Source organism: Capra hircus, chromosome 1, assembly GCF_001704415.2.
Source record: "Capra hircus breed San Clemente chromosome 1, ASM170441v1, whole genome shotgun sequence".
Classification (NCBI taxonomy): domain Eukaryota; kingdom Metazoa; phylum Chordata; class Mammalia; order Artiodactyla; family Bovidae; genus Capra; species Capra hircus.
Window position 1 is genome coordinate 106804635 of NC_030808.1, and position 23825 is coordinate 106828459.

The 23825-nt window shown below is 40.3% G+C and overlaps 1 protein-coding gene across 1 annotated transcript in view; it reads left to right on the forward strand.

Annotated features, from left to right (window-relative positions):
* The window catches only part of LOC102180430, a 149286-nt gene continuing 130352 nt past the window's right edge, over positions 4892-23825 (forward strand). Inside the window, exons 1-2 of the mRNA XM_018050332.1 lie at positions 4892-4976; positions 5671-5750. Coding sequence (XP_017905821.1) covers positions 4892-4976; positions 5671-5750 — 165 coding nt within the window. The remainder of the gene's footprint in view (positions 4977-5670; positions 5751-23825) is intronic.

Consider the following 23825-nt stretch of genomic DNA (forward strand, 5'->3'; position numbering starts at 1 on the left):
CATTGGAAGGACTGATGCTGAAACTGAAACTCCAGTAGTTTGACCACCTGATGTGAAGAACCGACACATTGGAAAAGACTCTGATGCTGGGAAAGATTGAAGGCAGGAGGAGAAGGGGACAACAGAGGATGAGATGGTTGGATGGCATCACTGACTTGACGGACATGAGTTTGAACAAGCTCTAGGAGTTGGTGATGATCAGGGAAGCCTGGTGTGCTGCAGTCCATGGAGTTGCAAAGAGTCGGACACAACTGAGTGACTGAACTGAATGTGAGGAGACTCCAGGGGCATGTATACCTATACATATATATATATACTTATACACACACATATATATATGTATAGGCATATGTATACATTCAATAATAGGTTGGTAAATATCTCAGATGTTGGTTAACATTTCAGGATATAATGTAAGCTCTCACATTAACTCAAACACAAAATAATTAGCTTTCCTTTAGCTTGCATTAGCTAAATCAATCTTGAAGAGAAAACAAAAGTGGAAGGAGCTCATTCACACTTGAATAGCCCCACTTCACCTGTCCTTTTATGCCTTCCTGACAGTATTTTCAGAACATCTGTACAGAAGGGGTGGAAGTTATTTATGAACACTGCACATAATTATTAGAATAACTCCTGCGGAGACTTCAAATGGATGCTAAGTCTTGTTAAATATATCTAATGGAAACAAAACAATTTAGAATGCAGTTACACAGTTGGCCTTTGGGGTCCACTTCTAAAAATGCATGTATTCAAAGACAAGATGAGTTTCTTACTGGCGTGGCCATCTCCCATCTCTGGCTCTGAAACCATTTTAGAAGCAAGATGACTCTGCAAGTTGGAACTGAATAAAAGGAGTGTGAAACACTTTCCTGTGAGCAAGTATTTCCTTGTAAGCTGAAGAAAGGCGGTTGTAGCACTTACACAAAATTGTGATCCGTTTCCTTTCCAGATTAGGTGATTTCTTCTCCTACCAAGTTAGACAATGTCCCAAAGTGAGCTTAATTACTTTTAACTTTGGTCAGTCTTGAGAAGCACTCCAACAAAATCACATCAGTGCTGTGGATATTGTCCAAGTTTCCAGATTCTGATCTTCAGTGTGCTATTTAATGCCTGTATCAATGTGTATAAAAATAATAATGATGGCAATTTGAACCTAATAATATTTTCTTTGTCATACAATAACTGGTTAGTGTTTGAAATAATAAACGTGTCTTCACATCTTGCTGCCAAAAATAACGAGATTCCACCTCCACCCAGAGCAACTCACCGAATGATATCCCAAGTCACTCTTCCTTATACATGATACATGTTAAAAACCACACATCTTGAATTGCTGGACTGTATAAAACCAATTGTTACACTTGTAAACCTGGGATATTTCATGACAATGACCTGATGGAATAATAACAATAAAAAAAGCATTTGTTTTACAACAAGCCAGTCTTCCAAACCAGAGTTTTAAGTGGTCACATTTCCCAGGCAGCAGTAATGCCATTGCTATGGATTTTCCAGAGAATATTTCACTTTACTGTTATTTATAACTTAGCTCAGACTTTTTCTATTACTTATATTTAAATATAGAAAGAAATCTTTTCCCATTCCTCTTTCTTTAGATGTTTCTCTTCAACGCCCACACAAATCTGTGAGTCATAAATGAGACTATGAAAATGAATGGTCCCCATCGCACAAGAACACTCTTCGGCTACCCATGTGAATTTAGGTAATATAACTGTCAAAGTAAGTTCAAAAAGCAGGTGAAACAATACCCATGCGAATTCCATTCAGAAAAAAGAAAAAACAACTGAGAAATGATAAAGTCGACACATTGTCTTTGTGTTCTAATATAAAAAAACAGCTTTTATACATAAACACACCCTTTTCTGAACTTTTACATATATACTGTAAAATCTGTATAACTGGGTGGAAGGAGAATAGGGGAACCTAGATTGTAATCTCAGTTCTCCAATTCCTGGTTGGGCGATTTAACTATGACTGTTTGAAGCAGCCATAGTAATGTCTCTCTTGCCTCCCCTACAGGGTTGCTAAGAGGGTCGAATGTGATGAAATATGTGTTGATAGAAGTGGTAAGTGAACTGTAAGTGCCATCACAATTTTAAGGTGTGTTTATTACAGTTTCTTCAGCTAAAGTAATTGTACAGGCAGGAGAATGACTAGGCAGTGGAATAAATTGACAGGCGGATTATGAAGTTGCTGTTGCAAACATATTTAATGCTAAACTTGGTCCCCAAGGATCCAAGAATGAATTTGGTCCCATAATACAAAATGACATAATTGATCACCGTAAGTCAAGTCCAATTCAACCTAAATGATCCAATGATGAGTAAGTAACAAATGTCCAGGACAAAGAGATCTATTGCTTTTGCAGCTGAACTTCATTTTACTTCTGTCCAAGGGTAAGTTACCTCTGCAAAACTCCGTCTCAATGATTCTGCATTTTACAAAAGTTATTCCATCAATCTTCATAATAGCTCTGTTTTAGAGATGGAGAGACTGAAGACTTCAAATAACTTTCTTATTTAACTATGCATTAAAACTTGGTCAGAGTTCTTATAGTATTTCCTTGTTATTATATTTGGACAAAAGTGATTAGAATATTTTAATTCCATTTTTTAAAAACTTATTAACTTAGTTAAGGTTTACCAAATTTAAGTGTAAAGCTGTAAAACATGAAATCTTTTTCAGTGGATGTTAACATGCATGATAAACATTCTAATGGTGTTAAAGAATATATACTGAAAAGTTAGCATCCCTAACAGAACAAGGGCTTCCCAGGTGGCTCAGGGGTAAGGAATTTACCAGCCAAGTAGGAGATGTGGGTTCAGACCCTGGGTTGGAGAGATTCCCCTGGAGAAGGAAATGGCAACCCACTCCAATATTCATGCCTGGGAAATCCCAGGACAGAGGAGCATGGTGGGCTCCTCTGGTCCACGGGGTTCAAGAAGAGTTAGACACCGCTTAGTGACTAAAAAAACAGGGTAAACTCCCAGCTACCCAATTCTCTTCCCTCAAAGAATATTTTGTTGTTACTCACAAGGTTGAAATCCTGGTACACACATCCATCTGCATGATATTTTAAAAGGAAAGGATGAAATGAGACTTTCAGATTTTATGAAATACAAATACATGTAAAATGTTTATTCATAAGTGTTGTAAGACTGGGGGAAAAAAACCACCTTCAAATTCCTTTTTAGCCAAATGAGAAAAACAGGATTGAAAGTCATGGCTTAAGTAAATTTGACCCTATGTGGATTAACATTTGGATATTTTGTCTGACCACCCCAAAGTAAATTATTCTGCAGCCAACTTCAAGTGAAACTCCAGTGTTTAGACAATTGCAAGCTTCCCATGAAAAGTAAACAAAGGTCACCTTCTGTAAGCAGAGGGAAAGTATGTAAGAAGATGATAGTCTACTTTGCTAAATGAGAAACAAATTTAGAATTTTGTTATTTGGGCTTGCTTTGGGGTCTCTTCTGTGGCAAGTCTCAGGAAATCATTTAATGTCACAAAAATGAGGCCTTGCACATCATTTGCTCTGAAGTGGCTCCACCCAGGTTAGCAAGTTGCATGACTTGTCACCACAATCCAGTTTCAGTCCATTTTCATCTTGAGTGAGATCTCTTATGCCTGCTTCCAGTTGATTCCCATTCCTTCCCCAGCCTCAGGCAGCTGTTAAACTACCTCTGGTCTCTGGAGAGTTATCTATACAATTAATATAAATGGAATCATACAATACATGGTCTTTTGTGACTGGCTTCTTTCACGTAATATAATGTCTTTGAGGTTCATTTACACTGTAGCATTATCAGTATTTTCCCCTTTTATTGCTGAATAGTATTCCTTTGTGTAATGTACGTTAGCATTTTGTTGATCCATAGTTCTTGCTCTGTTAGGGAAGAATAATAGATTTTGCCTATGGAAGAAGCTAGTTCTCGTTCATTGAATAGCATATCTCAGTATCTCTGTTTTTAGGTCATCCCAGTTGCTGGTGGAAAGAAAGCATTAAAAAAAAAAAAACGCCTGGATTCACTTTGGAGAAATAGATTGAGTATAAGTTTTATTCGTGTTTTCAAACTGATTGTTCATTGATGCCTTAATTGAGAATATCACTCAGGGAGAGGCTTTTCTCTATGTAGAGCCCGTCAAAAATTTGAGAATAAAATATGTTTTTCAGGTCTCCCCTGGTAGTCTAGTGGTTAAGATGCTGAGCTTCCAATGCAGGGGGTGTGGGTTTGATCCCTGGTCAGGGAACTAAGATCCCAAATGCCATGCAGCAAGGTTGAACATTTTGAAAAAAAAAGCACTTTGCTAGTTTTTAGAAACTAAACTTTTTTATCTATAATAAATCATTAAAATTATTGAGACAATGTTGTCTTAAAGTATGATGCCCAGCTATTTTGCAAACTACTTGAATCATTTTTCTCTCAACCTTACTTTATCAACCTATTTATTCCCTCTCTCTTCTTTAGCTTAACAGAGTAATGAAGTCAGCTCTGTGTGAAAAAGAACAGCAGTAAGATTTGTGCGAGTATATAAAATGGGAATGAAAATGAGGTGTGGGCTGGTCTCAGGTCCTTACTCCTTTCTAATCTGAGGTCTGGCACTGAAGGTGGCGTTGAGAAAAGGTGAATTTTACTGTTGGTTTTGTCACAGAACCACCTTAAGAAATTTGCATAATGATTTTCCATCTGAATTTTTGCCTTTGTGAATCAAAATTGGCTGTCCAGAGGCCATGGTGGCCGCTTCTTGGCTCCTGGCAGGAGCACACATCCCTTTCAATGGGACCAGTGAGGGAGGGAGGGGCTGCTTTCCCAGAGCCCCCATTCTCCTCACTGCATGTTGGGTCTGTTTTGGTGGTGGCACGGTTGACATGGAGACAGAACAGAGAGGGCACCATGCCAAGTGCCCACAGGATCGAGGCCCTGGAGAGCATTGTGGTGGTGATGGTGTAGTTGGTAAGTTGTGTCTGACTCTGCAACACCATGGACTGTAGCCTGCCAGGCTCCTCTGTCCATGGGATTTCCCAGGCAAGAATACTGGAGTGGGTTGCCATTTCTTCCTCCAAGGGATCTTCTTGCCCCGGGATCAAACCAGGGTCTCCTGCACTGCAGATGGATTCTTTCCCAATTGAGCCACCAGCAGAACTTTGTAACCACATACAAATTTACTCTGCACCACTAGGGTCTAGGGGAAGCCAGGTTGACCAATGCACCCCTTTACCGAAGACTTCATTCCTGGGCTCCCTTTCCCTTGCTTGTTTGCATTGTTTATATGTATCAATCTTTCCTCTTTGATGGATACATTGTTTAAGTAGCTTTTCAGGAAGAGACACATTTGCTTAAAAATGAAAAATACTCATGCTTCTAGTTTATTCCAAGTTGATCTTGGCTAGTGGGTGTGAGACATCCGGGGTTCTACTTCCTAGGGCCTCTTCTGAAAATTCTGCTTCCCAGAGTTTTTGGAAAGGGCACACACAATGTGGCATAAAATAGATGTGAAAGACTGAAATTTGTGGACCACTGTTAAAATGGCAGCTATTCTAGTGAGTATTTATCTCTGTTTCTTTTATGGTTATGTATGTTCGGAGGCCTGATGGGAAGGGAGTTCTCTAAAGATGAATTGCACTTAACGTCCTTGTTTTTTCCACAGCCAAACCAATGCGATTTCACGATGATCCTAATTCCTTTCATTGGCTTAATGGTCCCATTTCCTACCAGAGAGAAAGGCTGGTGAGTGTGTAGGGGTGGAAGGGAGGGGGCAGGAATGGGTGTTTTTTATGGATTTTTCCCTTTGGCCATATTTCCAAGTTGAATGCCTCTTAGGCTTTTGTTAGAGTTCTCTCAAGGAAGATTTCTAATGTCCCTGCTGGCCAATGCCCTGTTGGCAGGAGAATGTGTTGAGAGCCAGCCAGTCATAAAATTCTGCTGCCAGGAAATGAGGCAGCAGTTAACAGACGAGAGGATTAGAGCCCAGCTTCAGGCTACGGCTTTTCCTGCTCCGTTTCTCACCGGCTCTGCCTCTCTGTCTAGTTAAACAAAACGTCATTTTCTTCTGATACCAAAAGTGAATAGGTGCTTGTAAATAATTCAAACAATCCAGAAATGTATAATTGAGGAAGTCAGAAGCTGTCTGTTATCCTTTCCTTGCAATGACTGTTAAGGGATTTGTTATTTCTCTAGACTTCGTTCTCTGCATAATACTAACATTTGCATTCGTTTTCAAAATTAGAATCAAATTAGATGCAGAGTTCTGCCTGCTTTTTCATGCTTTTTTAAATCATGCTTTTCTGCTTAACATTATATATGAGAATTTTTCCTCATCTTTAAATCTATCTCATTCTTGTTAAATATTTGAATGGCTGTACCACACTTTAATTAAACCACTTCTAAAGGCTTGTTTCAAATATTTGAACTTTAAAAAGGCACTGCAATAAATATTTTTGGTCATATTTCTTTGCAAGCTTGTGTAAGTGTTTTGGGTGTATACGTTCTTAGACATTTCTGCCTGCTCTTGAATAATGGTTAAGTTTTAACTGCAAAATGAGACAAGTAAGTTGCCTTTTATTATAAAGCTATAACTGGTGAGTGAAGGAAATTTGGTCAAATTTAAGCATGTCAGTAACAAATGTGGATCATTTGTCAAGCTTCTTGCCAACTCCCATGTTTGTGAAGGATGTAACAATTCCCAACCCCACCTTCTTAATTCCTGGATTCCTAACAAGGGAAATGGACCTGAAACAACAGATGACTTGTCCTGGGCCTGATGTGATTCCTTTCATTGTTAGAGTCAATGTGGCTCAGTGGATGAGAAGCAGGACTCTGGCCAGCCTGCCTCATCTGATATTCCAGTTCTGCTGCTTTTTCTCAATGTGCTCTACTGTGAAACCAGAGGCAAGGTATAATGCCTGCTTCTTAAGAGGACATGGGGATTCAGTGAATTGATACCTCAGTTCAGCTCAGTCGCTCAGTTGTGTCTGACTCTTTGTGATGCCATGGACTGCAGCACGCTGGGCTTCCTTGTCCATCACCAACTCACGGTGCTTGCTCAAACTCATGTCCATCGCGTTGGTGATGCCAACCAACCATCTCATCCTCTGTCATCCCCTTTTCTTCCCACCCTCAATCTTTCCCAGCATCAGGGTCTTTTCCAGTGTGTCGGTTCTTCACATCAGGTGGCCAAACTATTGGAGTTTCAGTTTCAGCATCAGTCCTTCTGATGAATATTCAGGACTGATTTCCTTTAGGATGCACTGGTTGGATCTCCTTGCAGTCCAAGGGACTCTCAAGAGTCTTCTCTAACACCACAGTTCAAAAGCATCAATTCTTTGGCGCTCAGCCTTCTTCACAGTCCAACTCTCACATCCATACATGACTACTGGAAAAACCATAGCTTTGACTAGATAGACCTTTGTCAGCAAAGTAATGTCTCTGCTTTTTAATATGCTGTCTAGGTTTATCAGAGCTCTTCTAATGCCTAGTAAACACTTAGAGCTGTACTGGGTACATCATAAGCATTTCGTACATGGTAACTATCACTGTGATTAGTACTCAAAATCGCTAATCTTTTTTTTTTGAGGGGTTATTAATTTTTATTGGATTATAGTTGCTTTACAATGTTGTGTTAGTTTCCACCGCACAGCAAAATGAATCACCGTACATATACACACATCCTCTCTTCTTTTGAATTTCCCTCCTATTTAGGGCACCACAGTGCATTAAGTAGAGTTCCTTGCACTATACAGTATGTTCCCATCTGTTGTCCATTTCTTACATAGAATCAGTAGTGTATGGGCTTCCTGGTGGCTCAGCAGTAAAGAATCTGCCTGCCAATGCAGGAGATGTGAGTTCAATTCCTGGGTAAGGAAGATCCCTGGAGAAGGAAATGGGAACCCACTACAGTATTCGCCCCGGGAAATCCCATGGACTGAGGAGTCTGGTGGGCTATAGTCCATAGAGTCACAAAGAGTCGTACACAACTTAGCAACTAAACAACAACAAAAACATCAATAGTGTATAAACATCAACCCCAATCTCCCGATTCTTCCTAGCCCATCTCTTTCCTTTTTGGTATCCATACATTTATTGAGTTTGACTCCTTGATACCCCATTGGACTGCAGCTCACCAGGCTCCTCTATCCTCCACTGGCCCCTGGAGTTTGCTAAAATTCAAGTTCATTGAGTTGGTTATGCTATCTAACCATCTCATCCTCTGCCGCCCCTTTCTCCTCCTGCCCTCAATCTTTCCTCACGTCAGGGTCTTTTCCAGTGAGTCAGCTCTTTGCATCAGGTGGCCAAAATATTGAAGTTTCAGTTTCAGCATCAGTCCTTCCAATGAATATGATTTTCTATAGGACTGACTGGTTTGATCTCCTAGCTATCCAAGGGACTCCGAAGAGTCCTCCAGCACCACAATTCAAAAGTATCAATTCTTTGGCATTCAGCCTTCTTTATGATCCAACTTTAGCTCCAAATATTTAGGAGAAAACTATCTGTGTATGATGTAGACAGTAGTGAATGTAAGAGTTTTATGAAGTGATACTGCAAATTCATCTTTCCTTGTTTTTGTTCATTCATGTTGTTTCCTCAGGCTGGAGTGATATCGTTCCTCTTGCTCAGAATCCTGCACATCACTTCCTCATCTTTGAAGGTTCAGCAGGCGCTACGTGCTCTGGGAAGCCTCATCACTGAGACTGTGTTGCTTCTTCCTCAAAGTTCTTGTATTCATGAAGTGACGCTTCATACGGTGCTGTTCGTATTCTGGTGAGTGCTTCCCTCCGATGTCTCAACTTTGGACTTGATCACCTTGAGGAAAGAGTGCATCGTTCACCATTTTTATTAAGCCTCTACTAAATGCTAGTCCATTTGTGCACTAGATCCTACCCACTCCTGTATGTTCAAAGACTTGCCTGTTGCAACTGTCTTTTTCCGTCACCACTGATTTCTTCTCCTCAACAGGAGCCCCACAATCAGTATCCAAGTATGCTATCATAACTCTCCTGTAAAAACAAACAAACAAAAAAAAACCAAAGCTTCCTCTGCATCAAGTTTGCCTCCAGAGCCTTCCCTGGTGGTCCAGGGATTAAGAATCCACCTTGCAATGCAAAGGACACTGGTTCAATCCCTGATCCAGGAAGATTCCACATGTTGCAAGGCAATGAAGCCCGTGTACCACAGCTACTGAAGCCTGCGTGTCTACAGCCTATACCCTGCAACAAGAGAAGCCACTGTGATGAGAAGCCTGTGCACCGCAACTAGAGGGTGGTCCCTGTTCTCAACTAGAGAAAGCCCTAGTGCAGCAACAAAGACCCAGTGCAGCAAAAATAAGATAAATCAATTAATTTTAAAAATTTCACCTCTAGCTATGACCACGTCTCTGCTCTGCTTTGTTGACAATGCCCCTCAGAAGAAATGCCTGTTCTACTGTCCACTCTCTTACCTTCCAGCCCATCTATAATCCACTCCAATCAAGTTAGTCTTTCATTCCCATCAGCCTCTGCAACCACTCTCGTCCAAGTCACCAATGACTTCATCTTGCTAAGTTCTTTGCCCTCATCTTCCTTGACCTCAGCCACACTGGGCACAGTTGACTACTTCCTCCTTCTTCAAAGACTTCTCTGAATCTTTACAGGTTCATCTATTTTCTTATCAGAAACTTAAAAAAAATTTTTTTAAGTTATGTATGTCAAATCTTTTCATCACAAGTACTTGGCCTCCCATAGTTCACATCTCATTCATCTTTACATTCTTTTTGGTCCTAAAGCACAATGTCCAATATGAGGAAGATCTTATGAATCTCTATGGAGTTACTTCATATACACATGAAAAAATATGCATGTAGGTTATTTTTTAAAATACAGATGAATTAACCAGAAATTATTTAAAACTGTTCCCTCTGGGGTGTAGGAGTAAGTAGAGTGGAGGAAATGATGATGGGAATAAAATTTGTTTGAGGTATTCCTTTTTCAATAGTTAAAGCTTCCTGAATGTTTTACATATTCAAAAAATAAACTTAAAGGTATTTTAAACACTAAGATTAAATAAGAACAGAAACAAATGAATCTAATTGCATACCATGTTGATAACTTGGGAAAGAAAAAATAAATTTGAGTAACATTTGTGGACAGCACTATAACTGCATGTCCTTTAGTTCAGTTCAGTTCAGTCTCTCAGTCGTGTCTGACTCTTTGTGATGCCTTGGACTGCAGCACGCCAGACTTCTCTGTCCATCACCAACTCCTAGAACTTACTCAAGCTCATGTCCATCGAGTCGGTGATGCCATCCAACCATCTCATCCTCTGTTGTCCCCTTTTCCTCCCACCCTCAATCATTCCCAGCATCAGAGTTTTTTCCAGTGAGTCAGTTCTTTGCATCAGGTGGCCCAAGTATTGGAGTTTCAGCTTCAGCATCAGTCCTTCCAATGAATACTCAGGACTGATTTCCTTTAGGATGCACTGGTTGGATCTCCTTGCAGTCCAAGGGACTTTCAAGAGTCTTCTCCAACACCACGGTTCAAAAGCATCAATTCTTCAGCACTTATAGTCCAACTCTCACATCCATACATGACTACTGGAAAAACCAAAGCTTTGACTAGACAGACCTTTGTTAGCAAAGTAATGTCTCTGCTTTTAAATATACTGTCTGGGTTGGTCATAACTTTTCTTCCAAGGAGTAAGCATTTTTAATTTCATGGCTGCAGTCACCATCTGCAGTGATTTTGGAGCCCCCCAAAATAAAGCCACTGGAGCCGCAGCTGCACGGCGCTAGAGCAGCTATCTCCACGACTTTGAGGAGATACCCCATGTCCAAGGGCAAATGAGAAACCCCAGAAAGATGGTAGAAGGAGTGAAATTGCATTTAGAATCAAGCCCCATACCCGCCAGAGATGCTCTGAGGGCTCAGACAAACCTTGTGCATGACGTTGAACAAAAAGGATAGCTTGGAAATTTTGGACTTCACAGTAACTTTGTAGTTGGTAGCGGTATTGGTGATGTGACTCTGGAACAATTTTGTGTATATTATGAGATAGATCAAATTAATAAATATATTTGTGTTTTGTGAGCCAGACTTCATTACAGGTAAAGAGAGAAATATAAACATGGTATGAGGGAAGCTGGGGAACACTGTGCTGTTGGGTTTGAACTGGAGGTATCAAATACACCTGTGTGTGTTTCCTAATATGTACACTGAAAAGGCCTAGATACAAGGATACATACTTGCAGAAATGAGCACACCTAGAGCCCCGATCTTGGTTTCTGAATACCTTTCTTCTCTAAAAAGGAACAGGATTTCTTGGGAAAATGGCTGGCTCCATGTCAGGGGCACAGAAAATATAAAGTGAGCCTGAAAATTTCTATTGTGTCAATAAGAAAGACTAGGGACTTCCCTGTGGTCCAGTGCATCATGGTCTATGCTCAGATTGGAAAAGAATTTCCAGACACAGAGCATTTCAGAAAGGAGTGAGCTTATTAAGAGCAAAGAGCAGAGATAATGAAGGTGCTGCAAATGCTGAGGGGTGTCCCCAAGGGGATGTTGTTAGAGCAGTGGGCCCACTCAAGGGAGAGCCAATGCTTTTTGTGGCTTTGTAGCCAATTTTTATAGCCTCATGACAAAATTCCTGCTGGAAGAGTGGCACTAGGTGATTGGTCAGTGCAGTACAGGGTGACCACTGGGGTGGGCAGTTTTTCCCAATACAGGGTCAGGAAGCCTGCTGGTGATGATCGGAAGTGCGGGGATGGTGGTGGCTTGGCAATGGTTACAACAGGGCTCATCAGGGAGCTCTGGAAGTGACCTTGTTTCTGGGCTCCACTTCTGTGGCTTTAGTGCAAGGCCTCGCACCTGTGGCCTTGGGGCAGGACTCCACACAGTGGTTAATATTTCACCTTGGAAAGCAGGGGGTTCAGGGTTTGATCTCTGGTCGGGGAGTTAAGATACCCTATGCCTCTTGGCCAAAAAAACAAGACATGAATCCAAAAGTAATATTGTAAAGAAATCCATAAAGACTTTAAAAAATGGTCCAGATTTTAAAGAACTCTTTAAAACAGAAAGAAAGAAAGACTAATGTCATGCCAAAAAAAAACAAAACAAAACCCAGCCCATCTTGAAGTGGTCCATTGCCAGCAGCCACCACGGGAGATCCCACCCATGACAGGGTCATGTGGAAGAGAACTGTTAAGCAAGGCTTCAGGACTCAAGGGGGCTCCCTAAGCTTTCTCAAGCATCTACCTCAAAACCAGAATCTGTCTGTTTTACTAGTTCATGACTTTCACCAACTCCTCTGACATTAACAGGGGGCTATCCCTGACCACTTTTCTCTGGAAAAAATCAACTTAGGGCTATAGCTAATAAGTCTCCTGGACATGAGAGAAATATTTCAAATCAAACCCCCTCTGTTAGCATTCTAGCTTGCTTAGCAGGTATATCCAGACTCTTGCAGCTACACATATGATTATTTACAGCCTCCCAACTGTGAGAGGCACGGAAAGCCTAAAACATAGAGCCTTTCAAAGAGTTAAAAGTTATTAGAGTAGTGCTGGTGTAGGATTTCATTACAGGGCCAATGCTTGTTGCTAAGTTCCCATATCTCTTATCCACTGTGCACCTGGGAATGCATTAGTTAACATAGTGAGAATGTAAGAGAAACAAGTGTAGCCTTGAATTTAACCACATCAGACTTTTGAGCTAATTGGTTCTTTCTTGTAACTCACTGCACCTTTACTCTGTGAGCAATGTAACTCTGTCTGGCATTTTCTGAGGCTGACATAGATTAGAAATATAAAGAAAAAACACTTGGAGGGAAAATAAGTTTTCTGGTTGAGCAGCCTTTATCAAAGGAGGGTCATAAAATATTCACAGGCCTCCAAGGCCAGAAGATAACTGTACACAACATCATTTGTGGGAAAAGTATGCAGAAAAAATCCTGGTTTTGATAAGGGCAAAACTGCTGGAATGTTTGGGCTGACTCTGTATGACCTTACATCTTTCATTTCCCTCTATGTATAAGGCAAGGTATATAGTAAAGTTGCAGGATATAAAATCAACACTCAGAAATCCCTTGCATTCCTATACACTAATAATGAAAAGGAGAAAAAGATATTAAGGAAACAATTCCATTCACCATTGCAACAAAAAGAATAAAATACTTAGGAATATATCTACCTAAAGAAACTAAAGACGTATATATAGAAAACTATAAAACACTGATGAAAGAAATCAAAGAGGACACTAATAGATGGAGAAATATACCATGTTCATGGATTGGAAGAATCAATATAGTGAAAATGAGTTTACTACCGAAAGCAATTTACAAATTCAATGCAATCCCTATCAAGCTACCAGCGATATTTTTCACAGAACTAGAACAAATAATTTCAAGATTTGTATGGAAATACAAAAAACCTCGAATAGCCAAAGCAATCTTGAGAAAGAAGAATGGAACTGGAGGAATCAACTTGCCTGACTTCAGGCTCTACTACAAAGCCACAGTCATCAAGACAGTATGGTACTGGCACAAAGACAGAAATCTAGATCAACGGAACAAAATAGAAAGCCCAGAGATAAATCCACACACATATGGACAGCTTATCTTTGACAAAGGAGGCAAGACTATACAATGGAGTAAAGACAATCTCTTTAACAAGTGGTGCTGGGAAAACTGGTCAACCACTTGTAAAAGAATGAAACTAGATCACTTTCTAACACCGCACACAAAAATAAACTCAAAATGGATTAAAGATCTAAATGTAAGACCAGAAACTATAAAACTCCTAGAGGAGAACATTGGCAAAGCACTCTCAGACATAAATCACAGCAGGATCCTCTATGATCCACCTCCCAGAATTCTGGAAATAAAAGCAAAAATAAACAAATGGGATCTAATTAAAATTAAAAGCTTCTGCACAACAAAGGAAACTATAAGCAAGGTGAAAAGACAGCCTTCTGAATGGGACAAAATAATAGCAAATGAAGCAACTGACAAATAACTAATCTCAAAAATATACAAGCAACTTATGCAGCTCAATTCCAGAAAAATAAACGACCCAATCAAAAAATGGGCCAAAGAACTAAATAGACATTTCTCCAAAGAAGACATATGGATGGCTAACAAACACAGGAAAAGATGCTCAGCGTCACTCATTATTAGAGAAATGCAAATCAAAACCACAATGAGGTACCACTTCACACCAGTCAGAATGGCTGCGATCCAAAAATCTGCAAGCAATAAATGCTGGAGAGGGTGTGGAGAAAAGGGAACCCTCCTACACTGTTGGTGGGAATGCAAACTAGTACAGCCACTATGAAGAACAGTGTGGAGATTCCTTAAAAAATTGCAAATAGAACTGCCTTATGACCCAGCAATCCCACTGCTGGGCATACACACTGAGGTAACCAGAATTGAAAGAGACACATGTATCCCAATGTTCATCGCAGCACTGTTTATAATAGCCAGGACATGGAAACAACCTAGATGTCCATCAGCAGATGAATGGATAAGAAAGCTGTGGTACATATACACAATGGAGTATTACTCAGCTGTTAAAAAGAATACAGTTGAATCAGTTCTGATGTGATGGATGAAACTAGAGCCGATTATACAGAGTGAAGTAAGCCAGAAAGAAAAACACCAATACAGTATACTAACACATATATATGGAATTTAGAAAGATGGCAATGACAACCTTGTATGCAAGACAGCAAAAAAGACACAGATGTGTATAACGGACTTTTGGACTCTGAGGGAGAGGAAGAGGGAGAGGGTGGGATGATTTGGGAGAATGGCATTGTAACATGTATACTATCATGTAAGAATCGAATCGCCAGTCTATGTCCGATGCAGGATACAGCATGCTTGGGGCTGGTACATGGTGATGACCCAGAGAGATGTTATGGGGAGGGAGGTGGGAGGGGGGTTCATGTTTGGGAACGCATATACATCCGTGCTGGATTCATGTCAATGTATGGCAAAACCTATACAGTATTGTAAAGTAAAATAAAGTAAAAATGAAATTAAAAAAAAAAAATCACCAAAAAAAAAAGAATATATTTGAATCAGTTCTGATGAGATAGATGAAACGAGCCGATTATACAGAGTGAAGTAAGCCAGAAAGAAAAACACCAATACAGTATACTAACACATATATATGGAATTTAGAAAGATGGCAATGACGACCCTGTATGCAAGACAGCAAAAAAGACACAGATGTGTATAATGGACTTTGGACTCAGAGGGAGAGGGAGGTGGGATGATTTGGGAGAATGGCATTGAAACATGTATACTATCATGTAAGAATCGAATCGCCAGTCCATGTCCGATGCAGGATACAGCATGCTTGGGGCTGGTGACCCAGAGAGATGTTATGGGGAGGGAGGTGGGAGGGATGTTCATGTTTGGGAACGCATGTACACCCGTGATGGATTCATGACAATGTATGGCAAAACCAATGCAGTATTGTAAAGTAAAATAAAGTAAAAATAAAAATTTAAAAGGAAAAAAGAAAAATAAAGCTATTGGGCCTTGCTCACCGAAACATCTTGGTCACCCCGTGTCAATCATTTTCTCTCTCTCTCTTACTTTCTTTCTCAGGCTGATCCCTTGGAGCATAGAGGCTCCCGGCGTTCACTTATCTGCCCGGGTTTCCAAGACCTGAATGGGAAGACGTTCTGTGTCTTCACTCCCTCGGGAGACCAGGAGGGCACCTGTGGCCTCCGTGAACACGGCGAACTTCTTGTCTCAGAGTTTTATTGGTTTTCTATGTAAACCAAGGAATATCAGCCTCTTTCTGTCCTCTATTTTCTTATCTTCAACATTCTTTCCTTATCTCTCTCTAAATCAATCGCCAACGCTGTTTCTCCTTCAGGTTTCCCTGGATCCTGCGGGGGGCTGGACCCCGGCAGTCCATAAAGCTAAATCTGACAATGGGAGCATAAAAAGGAAGAATAGTAGCAGTGAGTGATAACATACTGCACACAAAAATGCATGAGAGTTAATGAAAATGCACAAATAAGAAAACGAAAGGGAAAAAGAGGGGAAGATTTTCTCTGGAGTAGAATGCCAGCTAATAAATAAAAAACCAAATTATAAAGCCAGTTGGAACCTCTAACTTAAGAATTGTGTGAAAGGTTGTTGAGAAACAGAATATTCACATGGTTTCACAGTATCACCACCGTTACTTGTGAATTCCAAAGGGGAAGTGTTTTTACAAAGGAAAGGTCTGGCAACAACCTTAACCAAATGAGCAAACTTAGCGCCACATACGGTGAACAAACCAGCATAAACCCTGTGCTATAATGCTATAAGTACATAATGTCCCTGTGGCATATTTCTGCCAAAAACATTTAATCTGAATGTGATCATAAAGTGTGTTAATCACTCAGTTGTGTTCGACTCTTTGTGACTCGACGGACTCTAATCCTCCAGGTTCCTCTGTCCATGGGATTCTCCAGGCAAAAATACTGGAGTGGGTTGCCATTCCCTTTTCCAGGGCATCTTCTTGACCCAGGAATCGAACCCAGGTCTCCTGCATTAGAGGCAGATTCTTTACCATCTGAGCCATCAGGGAAGCCTCTATGTAAGAAAATTAAGTGTCTTGAAAAGCCAAATAGGGCAGGAAGACTGTTCTAAAATAAGAGAACTTGAAGAGACATGCCAGTTTCTAGAGACTGCTAAAAAATTTTTTTGGAAACTATTGGGGAAATTTGAATGTGGGTTTTATATTAGATATATTAATGCTATTGAATTAAAATTAATTTTCTGGGAGGAAGTGTATGTGGGGAGTTGTTTGCTGCTGCTGCTGCTAAGTTGCTTCAGTCATGTCCGACTCTGTGTGACCCCATAGATGAGGGAGTTGTTTAAGGAATAAAAATTTCAGTTTGCAATATGGAAATGTTCTGAAGTCTGTCTGTTACACAACAATGTGTGTGTACTTTAATACGACTTAACAGCACACTTTGAAAGGGTTAAGAGGGCAAATTTTTGTTATGTGCTTTTTAACCACAGTTGGAAAAATTTCTAATCCTTTAGGAATTAATTTTCTGAAGTGTGACAATGTTACTTTTATATAAAAAATCCTCTATAAGACACATGTTGAAATATTTAGGGATGAAATGTCTAAACTTACTTTCAAGCGGTTCAGCAGGAAAAAATAAATGTGTGTGTGTGTATGTGTGTTGAAAGAAAGTGAGTAAGCAGCAAAATGTTAAGAAATGTTGACTCTGGATGATGCATATACAGATGATATTCATTATTCTCTTCCGTCCACTATACGGAAATGGTCCAACTAAAATTTTGAAAAATGAAGTCAAACAGGACAATTACCCAAAACTATATCCTGCTTTAATTTTCCTTTCATTCATCAGTTTCCTCATGATGATTTACTTATTCTCATTTTAATTACATGGCCAGTCTGACACAATCCTTCACTCTTTAGTGGAGTCTTAATTGTTTCTTACCTACATACCTCTTTGTAGATATAGATATGAAAACCCTGAACCACAGTAGGCCAAATATCTTTTTTCAGACTGTTTTCTTATAATATTGGAGAGCCTGGTTCTAGTCTGGGCCCTATTTTCTCTGCACTCCTCCCTGAGTGATTTTGCTAATATCACAGCTTTCTGGATCATCTATACGTAAAAATTTCCAATTTCATTTAAAAAAAAATTTATTTATTTTTGGCTGTGGTGGGTCTGCATTAACTACATGTGGGTTTTTCTCTAGTCATGGTGAGCAGAGGCTGCTCTTCCCTGTGCTGCCTGGGCTTTCCATTGCAGTGGCTTCTCTTGTTGCAGAGAACGGGCTCTAGGTGCATGGGCTTAGTTACCCTGTGGTGTGTGGAATCCTCCTGGACCAAGGATTGAACTTGTGTCCCCTTAATTGGCAAGGGGATTCTTAACCACTGGATCACCAAGGAAGTTCCAATAATTTTCACTTTTATATTTGTAACCATGACCCTTCTTGTAGCTTCTGGCAACATTTCAAGGGCAATGACCACCTAGTGCCCAGACCAAAAGAGCTAGGATTCCCTGGAGAAATGGTTTACTCCCTGGCAGAAGTAGGGAAGGCCTAGAAAATCCTGTTGTGCCAGAAAACAAAAAGGGTTCAAAGAACAATGAAAACCTGTCAAAAGGACACAGGAGCCAGCTTGAAGAGGCTTCCAAGGGCCAAATATAGGCTAACTAGAGCACCAAAGTAAATAATGAGAGTAATGGAGTAAAATAAGAATTCATAACTTCCCATGATATGAATTAGGAATTGCCTTTTCCTCTAAAGGGCCAGGTGATAAATATTTTAAGCTTAATGAGCTATGCAGTCACAACATTTCAACTTTGCCATTGTAACACAAAAGCAGCTATGGACAATATATATATAAATGAATGAGTGACTATGTTCCAATAAAACTTTATTTACAAAAATAGATAACAGAATGGATTGACCCATGAATCATAGTTTGCCTACCTCTGCATCTAAATAAACAGATGAATAAACAAATAGGCAGAAGAGAAAGTTCTTCATCACAATGGCATGCCAATAAATAATCATAGAAGGAATGATGGAGGCAAAAAATTATAGTGTGGCAACCATCAAAGTAATTATTAATTTAGGTGAGAAACATCAATGGATGCTAAAAATAGTGTGCCAAAAAATAGCTCCAATTCAAATACTTATTAATTACAGAGTTGGGAGAGGGAGTGTCTTCACAGTGAAGCTATCTGCAGACACTCTTTTAATAAAATGATAAATGTTAATAGCACAAGTAAGAGTTCAGAGGCTTCCCTGAGAGCTCAGTTGGTAAAGAATCTGCCTGCAATGCAGGAGACCCTGGTTTGATTCCTGGGTTGGTAAGATCTGCTGGAGAAAGGATAGGTTACCCACTCCAGTATTTTTGGGCTTCCCTTGTGGCTCAGCTGGTAAAGGATCTGCCTGCAATGTGGGAAACCTGGGTTCGATCCTTGTGTTGGGCAGATTCCCTGGAGAAAGGAAAGGCTACCCACTCCAGTATTCTGGCCTGGAGAATTCCATGGACTGTATAGTCCATGGGGTTGCAAAGAGTCAGACATGACTGAATGACTTTCACTTCACTTAAAGTGTTCAAATCAACATTATTTGCCACCTGACATGACACAATCAGAAAAACACAGCATTGCTCCTCTGATATTTCTGCCAAATGTTTATAACTTGGGTCTAAACATGAGAAAACATTAGACAAGCCCAACAGAGTGACACCTGAAGTGAATTTGAGGGTTTATCAAGTAAAAAGATGCTCACAGCATGGCAGCTGCACACACACACTTTATTAGAAGATACTTTGACAGATTTTCATGTGGGGAAAGTCTCTTCCAGAATGAGACTGTTCAGCAGGTCACTACCCAGAAGGGAAGGAAGACAGGGAACTCCCTGAGGAAAGGCAAGATTGAAAAGGGCACTACATGACTAGGTGATTTTGTTGAAATGAAGGCACAAGTAAATTTGGTGGAAAAAACATACAATACTTCATGATCTACTTATCTGTTTATTTTATTCATTCCAATATTACTGGCAAATCACAGAACATCCAGGCTTATGCAATAATAATTAAATTCAGCTATCTTTGATGTTTTGCCAAATTTCAGTCATATTAAAACCAAACCTTCCTATGTACTTTTTAATCTTATTGTGGCATTTTAATTGTCAAGATAAGTAGATATAATGTATTTTATTTTATAATTTGTCATCTTGTTTTATAAATTCTAATTACTTAGACAGTGACATATGGACCTTCATTTGTAATACTGATTCATGCTCCAAATTTTAGGGTCTGGCCTGGGTTGGGGAATACTTTGTACTCCACTGACTTCAGAAGAACAAAGAAAAAGAACATTTAGTCCAGTGATCCAGTAATTTAAAGTTAGATCTGTGGATGTTCTGCTTCTTGTTAAGATAAAGAATAATAAATATTTTTAAATTTATTTTTTATTTATTAAAAAATGAATATTGTCTATAATATTTTCTTAAAGAAGGTTAAGAAGATCTTCAAGGCATTCAACCATTAGTGACAAAAGATTTTTTGTCACTAATGAATCTTCCAACAACATAACCTTTAACTATGATGTCCACAAAGCTTGTAAAATGTGTTTGTTATATAAGATGGTATGTATTAGAATTTATTTGCTATAGAACACATTGAGTTGCTCAGTTGAGCTGCCCACAAATTCCTACTGTGGTGCCATTACCTGAAAAAGAGAACCTACGGGGAGACACTGGTCTGGGGAAGGATGTAGTTAAGTTACTTTTTGAATTTGGGACATATGAAAACCTAGTATGTGATTGCCTGTTCTGAGTTTACCAGTGGAGTCTGAGCTGGCGATTTAGATTTATCACTCATCTGCGCTCAAGGGACAAAGACGAGGAGTTTGTGCAGAGAGAGAGATACACTGCTGGGTGAAAAGAAGAGAGAGGTACAAGACTGAGCCCCGAGGACATTACCAAGAGGGGAAGAATGGGCAGGAAAGGAGGGGCCAACAAATGAGACCAGGAAAGTACAGTCAGAGAAGGAGAAAGAAACCCCGGTAAGTGGTGGTGGTGGGGCGAGTTGCTGAAGCCAACAGAGAGGAGTTTCAAAGAGGAGAGGGTGATCAGTCATCTCATGCGGCAGGGAAAATCAGGGCTGAAAGTAAGCCACTGCCTTTGGTAAGTGGGAGGGAATGGAGGAGGTGACAAACGGTAGTTTCAAACGATTGATGGGAGTAGAAGCAAGATTGCAGTAGGATGAAGGGTGAAAAGGATTTCCATGGTGGATCAGTGGTAAAGAGCCTGCCTCCAGTGCAGGAGCTGAAGGAGACATGGGTCCAATCCCTGGGTCAGGAAGATCCCCTGGAGGAGGGCATGGCAACTCACTCTAGTATTCTTGCCTGGAGAAATCCATGGACAGAGGAGCCTGGTGGACTATGGCCTGTAGGGTCACAAAGAGTTGTACACGCTTCATGCATGCACGATGGATGAAAGGTGTTACTAAGTGGCAAATCATTTTTTAAGAGGAGTGATAGTGAAGCGGAAGAACAGGATGAGGCATAAGCCTGAGTTGAGGGTACAAAACAGGATGTGAGTCCTTTTCCTTTGTCTCCCTTCCCCCCACTTCCATTACTCCCTCTCCCTTTCCTTCCTTCTTTCTTTCCTTCCTAGGACAAAGAGTTTTTAAGCAGGTTTTTAATTTAAAAGAGTGGAGATTCAGTGGAGAAGAAGGGACTAAAGATGTAAGAAGGAACATAACTGATGCCCTGAAATTCTGAGAGGCAGAAGGAAGGAGATCAAGAAAGCTAGGGGAGTTATTTACCTACAAAGGAATCATGACAATAGCTTCTTTTGAGGCAGGAAGCAGAAGCAGAAAGGACAATTAAAGATAAATTTGGAGGTTCAGGGGATGAGAGTAGAAGTTTATGCCTATAATTCTTGGCCCTCTTAGGATCCCACGGGGATAGAATTGACCAAAGAAGAGTGAGTGGGAATTATCACTGAGTAAGGGCAGTTCCGATCTGTATTATGTGGTTATGTGTTAAATTCCGAGGTTTACACTATACCTGCTTCAGAACTTTGGAGATGGAGAGGCCAGTTCAAGGTAAGACAGTCAAGAACAGTTTAAGAAAAGAGACTGGATTTGAGCTGGCTTTGAAAGAGTGGCAGAGTTTGATAACATCTTGGCTCCAGTTTACAAATAAGGGAACATTTTGGAACCTAGCTGCCCTGGAAAAGCAAACTCTTGCTAACTAATGAGCATTTTGGGGGGTACCAGAAACCTCAGGAATATGGAAATGTGGGTGAGGAAAGTTGGGAAAACCCAAATTTATTCTTTCCCAAGAAGTCCCTGGTATATCAGCCAAATAATCTCAGGGAAGAGTTTTTGAAATAAACAATAAATTTTCCTTGTGCAGTAGGACTGTGAGACTGGGTCTGTTGTTATTTAAATAACATATCTGGAATTGCCTCAAGAAAGCTGCGAAGAGATAATTGTTTCCTTGCCCCCCAGATTCATATGTTGACACTTTAACTCCCAATGTGACTATATTTGGAGATAGTGAAACAGAAGGGAAGGGGGGCAGGGCACAACCTTTAAAAGAATGATACAACTGAGGACATGACCTAAACTGGTTAGAACCAAATAGGTCCAAGATGGTGGATGGACAAGTTGACTTCCACTAGAACTTGAGCCTCAGTAAATATGTAATACATTAGTGAAGTTGCTCAGTCGTGTCCGACTCTTTGTGACCCTATGGACTGTAGCCTATCAAGCTCCTCTGTCCATGGGATTTTCCAGGCAAGCGTGCTGGAGTGGATTGCCATTTCCTTCTCCAGGGGATCTTCCCAACCTAGGAATCGAACCTGGATCTCCCACATTGCAAGCAGACGCTTTACCATCTGAGCCACCAGGGAAGCCATGTAATACATTAGCATATGTTAAATGACACATGCATGAGTGCCATGACGGGTGTAAGGCTGACCATAAAGGTCAAAAAGTAGGCAATGGCCCCATTTCTGGAAATTCCCACTCCTTCCCCAAAATAGATGGAGTACTCTTCTTACTCATTAGCCTATGAAATTACCCACTCCTATAAATATGACAACCCTATACCCTGTGCTGCTTTTGCCTTCTGACTAAATCTACTTCTTACTTATCACTTTGTCTTTCAATGAATTCTTTCTGTGATGAGATATCAAGAACCTGAGCTTCATTAAGTCCTGAGACCAGGTGTGTGATCTCCATTAAAAGTCCCAATCTGAGATGTACAGTTTCAGTAGGGCTTTTAGGAAGTAGTTAGGGTTAAATGAGGTCATAGGGATTTGGCCCTAATCCAATAACATCAGTGGCCTTATAAGATAGAAAAGATCTATCTATCTATCTATCTAACTTTCTTACTTTCTTTCTCTCTCTCCCCATGAACACACTCAACATTCAAAAAACTAAGATCATGGCATCCAGCCCCATCACTTCATAGCAAACAGATGGGGATAAAATGGAAACAGTGACAGACTTTTTTCTTGGGTTCCAAAATCACTGAGGATGGTGACTGTAGCCACAAAATTAAAATATGCTTGCTCCTTGAAAGAAAAGCTATGACATACCTAGACAGCATATTAAAAAGCTGAGACATCTTTGCTGACAAAGATCCATATAGTCAAAGCTACAGTTTTTCCAGTAGTTATGTATAGATGTGAGAGTTGGACCATAAAGAAGGTTGAGTGCTGAAGAACTGATGCTTTCGAACTGTGGACTGCAAAGAGATCAAGCCAGTCAATCCTAAAGGAAATCAACCCTGAATATTCATTGGAAGGACTGATACTGAAGCTGACATTCCAATACTTTGGCCACCTGATGCAAAGAGCCGACTCATTGGAAAAGACCATAATGCTGGGAAAGATTGAAGGCAGGAGAAGGGGATGACAGAGGATGAGATGGTTGGATGTCATCACTGACTCAATGGACATGAGTTCGAGTAAACTCTGGGAGATAGTGAAGGACAAGGAGGCCTGGTATGCTACAGTCCATGGGGTCACAAAGACTCAGACATGACTTAGCCACTGAACAGCAAAAACAATGAATGCATGCTGAGAAAGGCCAAGTGAACACAGGAAGAGAAGGTTGCTGTCTGCAAGTCAGGAAGAGAGCTCTCCCCAGAACTCTAACATGCTTGTACCCTGATCTAGTCTTCCAGCCTCCAGAACTGTGAGAAAAGTAACTTCTGCTGTTTCAACTACCCAGTCTATTGCAGCCCCAGCAGACTGAGATGTTAACACAAGGAAAAGCAACAGCCATCTCGTTATTCTTTTTATAGTTTTTGTT